General features: G+C 44.5%; 1 protein-coding gene across 1 annotated transcript in view; it reads right to left on the bottom strand.

Moving 5' to 3' along the window:
- Window positions 1–13,638, bottom strand: part of PHF12 (PHD finger protein 12) — a 33,026-nt gene that overhangs the window by 11,401 nt on the left and 7,987 nt on the right. Inside the window, exons 3-8 of the mRNA XM_055796299.1 lie at window positions 6,160–6,232; window positions 4,192–4,579; window positions 3,503–3,623; window positions 2,235–2,367; window positions 1,371–1,535; window positions 570–731 (exon numbers count right to left, since the gene is read on the bottom strand). Of these exons, the coding sequence (XP_055652274.1) occupies window positions 570–731; window positions 1,371–1,535; window positions 2,235–2,367; window positions 3,503–3,623; window positions 4,192–4,579; window positions 6,160–6,232 (1,042 nt within the window). The remainder of the gene's footprint in view (window positions 1–569; window positions 732–1,370; window positions 1,536–2,234; window positions 2,368–3,502; window positions 3,624–4,191; window positions 4,580–6,159; window positions 6,233–13,638) is intronic.

Raw genomic sequence — 13,638 nt, forward strand, 5'->3', positions numbered from 1 at the left:
TTTTAAGCTCCATGGTGAATGTGCACCTGCCACACAGAAGAACCCCGCCTGAGCTAACAGGAGGACTCAACTACACCACTGATTGCAAAGCAACATGCCTTCGCGTCGTGGGATCTGGCAAGAAGTTTCATACAAGATTTAAACACTCCTTTGACCTTGATTTAAAAGCCAAAATCTATCAGCAATAAAAAGTAGCCCAGAAATGTGACGTGAACATACAAATAAACGTGTCAGAGAGCAGCCTTACATAATCAAAGTGGAAAGTACTTTCCCCTCAGCCAGGAAATAAAGATGACATCTAGACAGAAAGCCCTCGACTCCACTCTTAAGGCCAGAAGACTATTTCACCACTTCCCTGAAGTGTCAAATGAGGAGTTTTACATTTCACCTGGAAAGCCAAAATGAAGTTTTAATGGGCAAGGGTGTGAGAGACAAGACAAGCTATCACCTTCAGACATGATTTTGAGACTGGTTTCCTAGACAACTGCTCTGATCATGACTGAAATGGAAGAGGATCTTTGCACCAAAGCAACTACAGACACAGAGTCCAAGCATTTGACTTCATTTACCTCCTGTTGTTCTGTCTGGCTGGCTAAGTGCTCAGTGTTCAAAAGGTGCTTCTGCAAGGGTTCCTCAGGGATCCCGTTACAGATCAGCTCGCCATCTCTAATTGCTGCAGGCGCAAGTAACGGGGGTGGAAGCCGGTATTGGGACTTTATAGCATCAGGAACCTACATTGTGGAGAAAGAAGATCACACATGAGAACAATTGAGACTCAAGAATGACTAGTTAAAAGTGCCTAACCAGCACAATGCTTTGCGTTTGCTGCTTTCTGACCCAAAGGAGCCCTGCACAATACATCAGAAGTTTTGAGGACTAAGTACTTTCAATTGATACAGCCACAGTGAAATTAATAGGCTTTATTCCCTTAGGTCAGGCATGACTTCAGCACAACGTGGTGGCTACAGTGTAAGACAAGTCATAAAAAAAGGCCAAATAAGAAGGGAAACCTGTATGGCATTTTTCAGGCATTCTGGCAGCAAACACTCTGCAGGGTTTAACACAGCAGCCCCAACTCTGACTGTAGGGCCACCTTCCAGAAGTTGTGTTGTACTTTCTATGCTTGTGCTGGATTTAAAGGCTTATGTGTAAATAGCTGAGCCTTAGGGTTGGTGGAAAAAGAGCTCCTTAAATCCTACATGTAGTGAAAAGTAACTGCTGACTCCCAGACCTCTCACCAACATGTTCATTCAGACCCCACCCTCTTCCTCCTGCCCCAAGAGGCCACCTCTACTGGGCGTGCTGGTGTCCCTTCCAAACTAGAATGCATACGCGGGGATTTTCACCAACACCTACTTGTTTCCACTTACCTTCAAACCTTTTCTCTTTACTGATTGAAGAACTCTGCGATTCGGTGGATGTTTCTTATGGATTCGGTTTAAGAAATCCACTTTGACAACATGTTGAGATATCGTGTCCTGGAACCGGTCAAATACTCGGCACCGATTACTCAGGGTCAAGTTCTTCTGGTTCAGCTGGGTGATCAGATAATGCCACAGGAGTTAGGGATCTGCGGGTCACTCTAATGTACCCTAAGACTTTCATTACGCCTCGTAGCACTGGCAGTACAGCACCAGCTCAGCTTTAGACTATTTGTTTCCTGCAGCACTAACCATTTCTGTTAAAGGGCACATTGCTGGAGATGAATACAAAAGCACTTAGAGGCCTACTAAGCAGCATCAATGCTCTCAGAAGCAGTTTGTCTGGGCGCAAGCCCTTTGTTTCAGCCCCCTGTTTCCTGAGTATTTAAGTCTCAAGCACACTGCTTTTCCACAAATGAAAACTCCCTCTTGGAATGAAAGTTTTTTGGGTTAAGCATGCAAAGGATTACTTCCCCTATTTGTAGCACTGTGCTGCTTTGTGTCACAGTTCTGGAAGCTCATCTAGATCTTAAGGAGTCCAGTCTGAAAACTAGACAAGCTGTCAGTGAGCCACAATCTGAGCTGTCAGCTTCAGTTACAGGAAGGAGTTCCCCCATCTTTATATTTTATTGCAGATAGCAGCATCATATTCCTTTGGAGAGTGCGTTGCTTGCAGCAGGAGCTTTACAAGCGTTACGGGGAGCAATAAGAGCTCAGAAGCTGTTTTACATTTGTTGTACTTTGTCCTTTAATGGACCTGCCAGGTTCCACTCCAGCATCCGGTTACCATACTGCAATCATAGTCCTGCTTACCACCACGTGTTCTATGTGATTTGGGCACATCCATCTACCCAGAGGCATGGCAGTAAGCGGTGGCTCCAGACAATCCATGTGGAACAGGAGTGGGCAATAATCACACTGAATTAGAGGTGCCACTCTGCAACTCCTGCAAAGAGAGTGCCATATCTTATTTCCCATACAGAATAGAGAGTATACACTGAACACACAAGCAAGCTCAACTAACCACTTCAGGTTATCTATCCCCACCAATTCCCCCTACGCTATGTTACTTCCATCTAAAATTAGGCTTCCAAGTTGTAACGACCTATACGGACCTTCTGCAAGACCCACTCAAGGCAGAAGGACTTGCCCATGCATGTGAGGCTTCCTTACTACAAAAGAGGTCCTCTGGCAGGAGGAGATGCCGTTGCTGGAAAGCTGTAAGTACCTGGCAGATTCATATAAGCAACTTTTCAAGTTGACCTCGTACATTAGTTCTGCATTGCTCCATTCAGAGATTGAAATTCAGCAAAAAATTTAGAGATCAAAAGGAAATCTCAGATTTAGGTTATTAAAATTTTCCTCAGGTGAATCGTGCATTGTGAAGTTGGGACATTTACTTCAACCAGATGTTCTCGGAACAAATCTCAAACTCCAGAAAGCTACTACAGCTGATTCCCCAGGCTTTAAAGAAGTCTTCACTCTATGGCAAAGTCATCAGGTATTCTCTACAAAAGCCCACCTGAGTCTCCACTCCACTTCCAGAAACTCACTCTGACTGGGTTCCTGAAATAAAGTCTTCCGTTTTCACTGACATTTCAAATAGGGATTTATCTATGCATTTTTTTTATTTAGTTATAAAAAACAGCAGTATTTTTTTACTGGTTTTCAAATTTACTATTTCACCACAATATTCCTATTTGCCTTGGGCTTATATCCCTCTCAGTAGATTTCTATTTCCTAAAGGTCACCTCCTTGCATACTTCCTTTACAAACCATAAACAAATATCTCCATTTACTAAACCCATTTTAGTAGAAAAATACTGAAGACAAGATGGCTCACTCTCTTCAGGCGACATTTTAAAACCCTTCACAGCCATGCAGAAGCCACACCTACACTTGCCATGGTTAAACATCTGTTACGTAGCAAAGATGATCGTTCCCCCATTTGTTTAGAGGGCTGCAAGCAGGTAAAGAAGGTCAGTGGGAAAGGGAACAGGTCATCTACTTTCTCCAGTAAGAACTTTGCTCCGGTGAAGGGTGCAGCTACACCAAATAACTTCCCTGGAAGAGTCAAGTACCTGTTGCATGTGAAGCAGACTTTCACCGGCAAGGGAACCAAACCATTGTGGTCTAACTCGTGTTGTGCTTTCTTGACATTCTTTCCTGTGGTTTCTTCCTTTCTCCTCCTCTTACTAGTACCTGAAAGTAAATTTTAAAAGACTTTGGGTTACCCACACAGAGATTTTCTTTCTATTAGATACACATAATCAACCCAGAGCGAGGCAAGCAGAAAAGGCAAAGAGAGCTGCTTAAAGAACCCTTATCAACCACTAAATCTAGCCTTAACTGAGACAGAGACTGTCTTTGGAGGCAGGTATATTTCATACTTAATAGTTTCAGTGACATCCTATACATTAAGTCACTGGTTTGTTACTAATTATTACCATAAATCAAAATCAGGTATTTTGACCATTGAAATTTTTTTCTTCAGGTTGATGATGCAGAACAAGGTGACAACAGCAAGCATCTACCACAAGTGCTGATGAAGGTGTAGCATGTAGTAGCAGTGTCCCCACAGCTCACAACTGCAAGGCCACCTGCTGTTGGACAGCTGGAGGACAACCAGGGGCACTTCTGTACCCTCTGCTTTCACCAGTGAGCATCACTGGAGCAGCAACTACCAAGGAGCCAGGAGGGAAAAGAGGCAAGATGGCAGCAGGATGCAACTGCAGACATCTTCAGCAACACTAGACAAGCTGGTGCTCACCTGGAAGTGCTGTGGTGCAGGTCAGTTCATTCGGCAACTGGAACTGCGTTGGGTTCCTTTCCATGGCAGCAGCAATAAGAAGCTCAAAGGGTCGCTTCAGCTGGGGCTGCCCACAGTCCATTTCTGCAATGGCAGAGTCATCATCCACGTCAATTATGTCCTCATCGACATCATTCTGCTCTGAGTTGGGGGTCTCGGTGCTGGCATTGGATGTGGGAGTGCCAGGCCGGCTTGCTCTCCTTTCCAAGATCCTGGCATGCGCATTAGCCCTGATGCTGCTGCTAGACCTGTCCAACAGGTCTGCGTCACTGGTGGGGGAGGTGGTCCTTTTCCCAGATTTGTCCACCAATCCATTTACCTGCCCCAGCTCTTTCTTCTGTTCTCGCTTCTGCACGACATGAATAGGCAGGCTTATCATGGAGGCCACAAAAAAAGCATATCAACCTTGACAAATAAGCAATCGAAGACAAAGAGCATCTGAAAAGACTTGAGCCACTTACAACTTTCCCTGTGAAGTCACTACAGCCTTGACCTAGCAAAAATAATTTGATTGCAGCTAACGTATAGATGACAAAACAGCTGAAGGGAGCCAAGGCATGGGGAAGAAAATGAGCATGTCTCTCCTTTCAGAACAGCCATATTTTTTGAGTTCAGATCAGGACAACGTTTCACAGCATCTAGCCCTAAATACTTGACAAATACAAAAAAAGTAAACCTCTGTTTACTTTGCTAGTCAACACTGAGAAACTCCACAGTAGACCGTTCATTGTTGATGCAGTCTATTAACCCTGGCAGTGCATCCAAACCCATTATGGAACGAGAAGGTCAGCTTGAGAATACAAGCACAATATACAAACACCACTCTGCTACCTCTTGAACAACAGAAATCTTGAACAAGGTGAGCAGGGAGAACCGCAGCAGAGGAAAACAATACATTGCCATCACCACAAATCCATTTTGCAACAGGAGGGGACGCTGCATGGCCTGGCATGGGCAACTGTGCTCTGCTCCAGTGCCTGACAGCATCGCCAATAGGGATGAACCAATCTACTCCATCACTAAAATGGTCTGCAAAAGGAGCAAAGCATTATCAGACCATCAGAAAAGTTGGCATGTTTTCCTTTTTTCTCTCTATCTCTTATTTTATTATTATTTTCTCAGTTTGCAGCCTTCATTTTTTCTGTTGGCAGATGGCTGAACAGTACTCTGGAAACATAACAACGCAATTGCTTCAGGAACAAAAGGCTGAGCACAGAGTTTTCTCCCAATCTTTTGGGTGTCACTTCAAGGGAACAGTTGCTAGATAGTTTGGTGCAGTTTCTAAACCCTCTGCTACGCAGTCTTATGTAGTCACAGCAGTAAGATGTTTACATTGTGCAAGATAGCTTCCTGGAGAAAGAGCATCAAGGAAAAAAAAGACAAGCCACAATCTTGCCCAATCATCTCCTCCCCATCCTGTTCAACAGCCCAGGAAATCATAACTCAAATAAAGTGATTTCAGCCTCTCCTGACATGCAACTGCTGTGAAGTCACACTTCCAAAAAACACACGTTAACCAGAATCATAGCCCTCATACCAAAGCTGCACTAATGTGACGTCCGTTTCACCTGTAAGGCAGCTCACCTCCTGGAGCATGGGGGCCATCCCCACCCCCTCTGTGCCTCAGCACTCCCTCCTTTCCAGAAGTAGGGGGGGAAGGAAAACAGATTGAAAGGCAGAGCTTGATGAGAACGAACAAACTCCAGTTTTGGTTTCTAGCAGTGAGATTAACACCAGGAGTCTCATCAAGACCCCTTGGTTTTCTTTAAGCCTGTTCCTAACAAAGCCCTTTGAAAGTGTGAGCACAAAGAGCAACTCTGGTGGTATCTATGTACATGTTAAGGGGAGAGGAAGGTACAAAACACAGGATCCACGTTTCAAATGGACAGTCGGACGGGCAGGGATCGTGTCTGTCATGAGAGGCTTTACCTTGCGGCGTACAGTGCAGCGGTGACACATCCACTCCCCCGGAGGCAGCATTTCCTCGCTGAGCGGAGGGTTGCTACAAGAGAAATACAAAGCAATGCTTTACTGTTATTTCTGGAAAGCCTCTGCTCACGTACATGCAGCCGGAGTCAGGGTAGTGCTGCAGGTTCCGCTCCCGGGAGCTTCCTCCTTTTCTTTACAGTGACGTTCCCTGGCTTTGCTCCCCCTTGCATCCACTTAGCAGGACACCTCTGAGACACTAGTCTTCCATGACACCCATCTCATCTCCACGACGCAACATGCTCTGTGGTTTCAGAAGCCATTCTTAGAATGGAATAGCAAAGGCAACTGGAAGATTCCACTGTGTGCAACATGTGTACCTCCCCCCCAAATACCACTGCTTCCTTAAATAACTTGATTACTCTGTGTAAGACTACAATTACCATGCAGCAAGCACAGTCACCTATCTAGGCATTTCTATCCCTTGGATTTGCAGTGTGAGTCCAACTGAACAAGCTGCCGTGAAGTCTACCACTGCTTCCCATGTACTCCGTCCCTGGGCAGACTTAATGGTGGAAACCACTTTCTATCTTAAGACAACCCAAATACTCTTAGAAGCGTCACCATATACAGCTTGCCTTGGCTATGAAGCACAAGATACATCCTACTCATATGGATCGGCACTTACTATAAAAGCTGTATCACATCGAAATGACATTCTCATTTTGATGCTAGAAATAAACCAAAGCAAATTAGATGAAGGAGTAACGAGGACTATTTTGAGAAACACTTTTCCTCAGCTAAAGGCACAGCAGCATATGTTAGAGGATACACTTTCCTTACAGATCCTACTACTAGCTCAAGTACTTTCCAACACCTCTTTATCATTAAGATTTGTTATTTCAGCAAACTGCTGACTGTTGCAGGAAAAGTGTACATGCTGTCAGAAAAACAGCCAGTTACCATGCAGCGTGGCTTAAGATAATACTTTTAAAAGTTCTGCGTACCGATGCTAGAGACAGCTGCATAGCAAGCCTGCTCTCTTGTGCCAAACACTCAACAGCTAGATGCATTGTTGCAGAGCCTGGAAGCTCCATTTCCCACTCTGTGGGAAACGGGTTACAAGGGAACCAGCTGGGACTGAGCGAGTTACAAGGTGATCAAGCACTAGTGAGGCCACACTAGCAAGGAGCTAAGAAGACCAGCCCAAGAAGCCTCACGAGCATGGGCAGCCAGACTGTGGCTCCCTTCATGAGTCTCTTACGCTGTTTACTGCACCTACAGACAAAAATCAAACCAAATCCAAGTTAAGCTTTAAGAAGTCTCCAGCACTGACGAGCTGGAGAAGATAAGAAGCGTATTTCTTGGCCAGCAAGAGCCATGCTTTGCAGCAAAGGGAGAGGCTGTCTTCCTCTAGTATCTTGCTCCTAGCATGGGGAAACGGCACAGGATCCCAGCCTAGGCTCCCAAGCTTGAGCTGTAAAAACAAACACGCTTCCTTTGTTTAAACAGAGTCCCGGCGAGCCTTGCCCCGAGCACGCCAGCGTGCCAACAGAAAGCCTCCGCAGGTACTGCAGCCATCCAGGGTCACCCTAGGGCTTGCAACGCTGTGCCTGGAAGACTGAAGGAAGAACACAGCAAGAACCAAACTGGTAATAACCTCAGCATTTCTGGTGTCAGGCTCCAGGGAATTCAGTAGAGCCAACACATCTGGCAGCCATTTTGAGGAGTGCAGGGTTTCAGAGGCCTCCGTGTTCCAGGCACTCCAGAAACGCAGCGCTCTGCATATATGCACAAACATACCTGCAGCTTATGTTTCTCATTTCCTGGAGGACTTGGATGAACAAGAGATCAGGCTCTAGATGAGAGCACCAAAGCCTCAACTACTGGCTGCTTTACACGAAGCCTCAAATGTTTGGCTGAAGCAGTAACTCCCCTCTCTGCCCTGAACTAAGCTTTTGCTAATAAAAGCGGGGAAGGGGGGGGTAGAAGGAGGATCCTCCCGTGCCTGCTGCAGCGTAAATCCATCCCCAGTTCTAAGGTGGATCCTGCAATAGCTCAGGTTTTACTGATCTCTTAGACCTGCAGCTACAGGGAGTAGAGATTCACCTGGCCCATTCCCCCCTCCCAGCACCCCAGGGAAAAAAAAAAAAACCCACACACTTTGTTTGTAGTGAATTTTAGCCCTCTCAAGCTACCGATGAGCATGCCTGAACTGCTGGGAACACGTCTGCCCCATTCCAGTGCATGCGCAGCATGCCAGGGATCCACACGCTGCCAGATGCCTCCGGTTATTTGTTTTAACTGTTACCTCAACCTTACGCATTTTACAATGAAACAATTAATACCATGGCGAATCTTGAGAGATGCCTAGAAGAGTCAGAACAGGTTTCTTCTCAAGTGTGTATGTTATAGTCCCATTTGTCACGTTTGAACTATCTGCTCAACAACCAGGAGATCCTACATACACAGTACTCTTAAATGACAGCTTGGAGAAGCATTTTAATGAATGCTGGTATCCAAAGGCCTGTGGAAGGAGGGGAAAGATTAGTTTCAGACCAGCAGCAAGGTTTTAGCGCTCAGACTAGCCTCCTGAGTTGTTTTGCTGGCTGTCTGGGCCTAGCTGCTATAGCAAGTGTATTAAAAGACTGATTCTGCTTCTCCTGGTTAATGAACTGTTCATCAAGGCAGCTCGCTGCACTAACAAAGACTGATGAATGCTCTCCTGCGCTGCTGGCCTCTCTGCAAGCAGAGAGCATTTCCTGGGTCTTAGCATAAAGCCAGGGAAGTGCTAAAGAATGCCATTTTAATTGAGTAGTTATGACCACATTCGTCAACCTTTTACTGTAAGCATAAGAGAAACTGATTTTTAAATCTGAACAAGATACTTGATCTTCATAACCAAGGTAGGAATTAGCACTTTGGCAGGAGCACCACGGCTGTTTTCTCCCTATCTTTCATAGGTTCATTAGCATGCAGATCTCCAGCCGTTAGTGTTTGCTGCCAACAGGACCTGGAATTGTACAGCACCAACTTTATCTTCAGTTACAACACATCTCCTTTCAACTACGCACCAATCGGTTGTACTGTTCTGTACAATTCCGCTGAACCTTCATTTCAGATAGTTTCTCCTTTTGTCACTGCAGGCAAGAGTGGCGGCAAGCGCTATTTTACCTGAAAGGTTTGGTGTGACCCGAATCAAAATCTGCTCAGCAGAACATGTTTCTGAATGTAAGACAAAGATGGCTCTGAAAAAACTGAGGCTGACTTTCAAAGTGAGTATTTATACAAACACCTGGAAGACTGACTCATACAAAGCCTCTGAAAATTAAAGGAGATGTTTATCACTGCCTATTCAAAAGCCACTACACTGATACGAAGTCACTTGCCATAATATTAGTCTTACAGCTTTTTCTAAAAATGTTAAGTAGCATCTCCTGAAATTCATACCAGGTTTACATTGTCAAGACTTGCTCTCCCATGGTCAGAACATTATGTAAAGCTTCCCTTAAATAAAATTTAAATGGCTATGATGAAATAAAAAGAAGTCTTCAAGAGTCACCCGTATACTAGGAGTTTTTATCAAGCAAACAATAGCATGAAGCCACTTAGCTTTTCAATTTCACACTCTGGAGCTCTCACACATCAGATGCCTGTTGTTAGTCTAAATCCCGTAATTACTCTTCACTTTGCTGACCTCGATAAATAAGTAAACAAACGCTCAAAGGAATGGCACCTTCTTCAATACAAACTGGGCCACAGCTCTCAAAGGAACCAGTTATAAGCAAACCTGAAGTTATTTACACACGGCATTCCTGGTGGCCATCTTGCATCAAAGGCACATTGACACTACTGAGAGCAGGCTCTGGACCCAGCAGGGCTAGAGCCAGCTAGCAGGCTGGGATAATGGTGGCAGGAAAACAAACCCATGGCTGGCAAAGCTTTCTTGAAGAACTTGTCTTTGATGTCAGTTGTTTTCAACTATTGGACTTAGGTTTGTTTTTTCTCTGCAGCAGAAAATAGCAACCCCACGACCAAATGTAGGCAAGAACATTTTTCCTTCTCAGAAATCATCTAATTAACTTACCAGGACTCAATGACAGGCTTATAATGAAGGATGCTGGTTATGTTTGCCAGTTAGATAAAGGAAGAAGGCTTTTGGCTCTTCTGTTGGGGCTCCTATTTATCCCAATGATGGATAGAGCTACAGCTGTTCTACCAGCTTCATAAAGAACAAGGCTCCCTGGCTTCCTACAGCAGGGCCTCAATGGCAGCCGTAACCAAAACAAACCAGGAAACCAACCTCACTGTCAGTGCATCACAAGCGCCCCATTGAGAAACAGAGAAAGTTGCATCATTTACAAATTCAGTTCTTTGAAACAGTGCTACTGCGCTCAAGTTACACACTTCTGCTCACAGCTGCTCCCAAACCCTGCAGGAGGAGGACACCTGGAACCCAGCGCTCAGAGCCTCTACCTTATAGGTAATAAACACGCATGAAACGAGCCAACAGCTGCAGCCTGTTTCAAGTTCCTCCCTGTTGCAACTGTCTTTACCTTCCTATTGCAACTCCTGGATCAAGGAAGAGCTCGCTATTTTCTGAAGACAGAAGTCAGGCTCCATGACCGTAAAGATGGTTGTTAGGAATACCGTCACCTCTCTCCTCTATTCCAGTAGTGTCAGGATTACCCCTCGGCACAAACTACTCAGCCAAAGTCTACAAGTTCTGCTCATTAACATGGATAAAGTCACAATGCTCAGGAGCACAAGGAACAATCTTCCTGATGAAACCAAAGATTTCTCAAGCACCAGTGCAGAGACCACCAAACTTCAGATAAGCTAGGCGTAATTTTTTGTTCTTTACAGACCTCTAAGCATGAGTCAATCGCATCAAAACTAACAGAGTTTCAGGAACTTTCTGGTCTCAATTAGGCTCAAATATTTTGTAAGCCATACCTACTTGAAGCCAGTAGTGTAATTCACATTAACCCCAGAGCATCAGCCCCTATACTTATCTGTGGTGCAACTCCTCCTGAGGGAGCTAGTGAAAAAAACCCAGGCTGATCACAGCCAACATAACTTTGTTTACATTGAAGTGAAAGCCTTGAGCACGCATATAAAAAGTTTTAATTTAGTAACATCCAGCAAGGAGACCTGGACAGGTCAGTACTTGATTATTTTGGCTGCCACTATGCAAGGAAGGGAACCGAAATGACCATTTCACAGGTCACCAATGATCCCATCATCTGGAACACTGCATCTGCTTAGTATGCATCTTTCCAACAGCATGGCCAGAGTTGGAAATAAGGGTTCAGCAACAGCCAGAGAACAGAAGCAGGGTTAAAACACCATTATATGGCCTGCCACCAACAAACAAGATGCACGCAAGGAAAAAATAGAGGTACGCTAACACAATCCATCCACGTGCCAGTAAAAGAGCAGAAGACTACTTGAACTCTTAAGAGTTTAAGAAGTAGTATGGCCAGGTACGTCGGATCACAAGATCCAACGTCACTGTGAGCCTATTTCTACCTTCAAAAACAGCCAGTGTTCAACACTGCAAGGGCAGCACACTGTGCCGACCCACGGCTCAAGCCTGTGGCTTCAGTACTATCACGCTCCTAAGAACAAGGTGCCATTTTCACAAGCCAAATTACTGCGACTGTATTTTGCGAATTTTGAAACCAGTGAAGTCATTTTCTTGTATCCTTCCTCAAACTGCTTCTGCTAGTCTCATCCTGGGAAGAGAGAGCTCATGGAAGCATGTGTTATCTATCTTACCTGTTCCCTTCCTACCATCACCAGGGTCCAGCCTCCTCCCTGAGCGCTCGTGCACTGCAATCCTGAGACTCGCAGGGAATCAGAAAAGTTCCCTCCAACGTGATGAAGCAGAACTTTCTCGTCTCAGACCTGACAAGCAGGAGAGTCCAATAAACTGGATAAGCTGCACGTAAACATGTGATCACCTGATGTAATTAGTTACTGTATTTATAGAAAGAACCTGGCCCACAGAGACAGTTCCCTCGACAAACCGCTAGTTATTAGCCTCATTAACAGCTGACAAGAAAAAGAAGTATTGTTTTTTAAGATATTAAATTTCCACGTAGATATAAAAAACCAGATATACAACTATACAAATAAATATGCATAATAAAGTGTCTAATACCTGTACCACACTGAAGGGTTTTTTTTTTTTTGGTTTTTGTAAAATGACTTTGGTTGGTGTGAAAACTGATATTTGGGACGTATCTGCTAGGGAACCATCCGGCTTTGTATTTATAAGCAGAAATCACAGAAGTCAATAGGAAGACTTGTTGCCTTTGGGAAAATTGGGTCAGACCCAGAAATTCAGGCATTCTGCACATCTTAACTCCTGTTTCTTTCCCATGCACCACTCATGCCTGTACAGCAGACAATAGTAACAATAGCCTGAATTCAATGTCCAGATTCATTATTAAGCGTTCCGATCTTCACAGCACCATCTTCTTAACAGATTACAAGTCATCTTCTCAAAGCAGGATGACACATAGGGCAGCATCAGGGAAAAGAAAGAGGGCTGAGGAACAACACAGCTCTGGTGAGAATCACTTCATCCAATTTTGTCTTTAAAGAACAATAAATGAAGAGACATCTCTGGCGGGAAAAAAATAATCAAAAACACAGGTCTGAGAGGTTTCTGAGAAGTGAACACATTCAGCCCTAGCCATACTGAATGTGTTCAAAGGAGACAGGGGTGAAAGGACAGAAGCAATAAGGTGGAAAAAAGGAAAGCAGCACATCAGAAGAGGATGAAGAACAGACCCATAAAAGCAAAAGTATGAATTTGTCTTCACACAGGCACAAGTATAATTCTGACATCTACACGTGGACTAGGCTTTCCCAAGAACACTGGGAAGAGACAGAAAAGAGCAGCAATAGAAATATCCACCCAAACCCCCCCTTAAAGCATTGTATACATTATTTTCTGCTTTTTTCAGGATCACCTTAATATCCTGCTCCTGTTGCTATTCTAGACAAGAGATCACTGTGAAGTTCACAGGATGCCTTGCCTCAAGTCAGCGGCTGTACAGGTAGGTGTTTCACACCAATCACTACTGCTTGCCAGAAATTCAGCATGGGGTTTTCAGCCTGCTAAATTGCATCCTCAGGCCACTGCTTTCTGCAGGGTTCAAAGTCAGTAATCTCCAGCTCCATCTAGTTTACTTCAAGTGACTCGTGCAGAGCAGACGTCAGCAGAAATAGGTTAGAGTCAGGTTCAGGCACTAGATTTCCCCCAGCTGGCTGAGATGCTCTTTGCCTTTTGTACTCGAGATCTGATACGGCAACTGGAAGAATGATTTACAGAATTATTTTTTCTTTCTTTTTGGCTATAGGGAGCATTTACTCCATACCCTAAAAAGGTACGTAACTGCATTACAACTGATATCTGTCAACCCCTTTACTAAAGGGAAGATACAACACTATTTTTACTTGGCTTACAGA

This window comes from Falco peregrinus, chromosome 2 (genome assembly GCF_023634155.1).
Source record: "Falco peregrinus isolate bFalPer1 chromosome 2, bFalPer1.pri, whole genome shotgun sequence".
NCBI classification, from domain to species: Eukaryota; Metazoa; Chordata; class Aves; order Falconiformes; family Falconidae; genus Falco; species Falco peregrinus.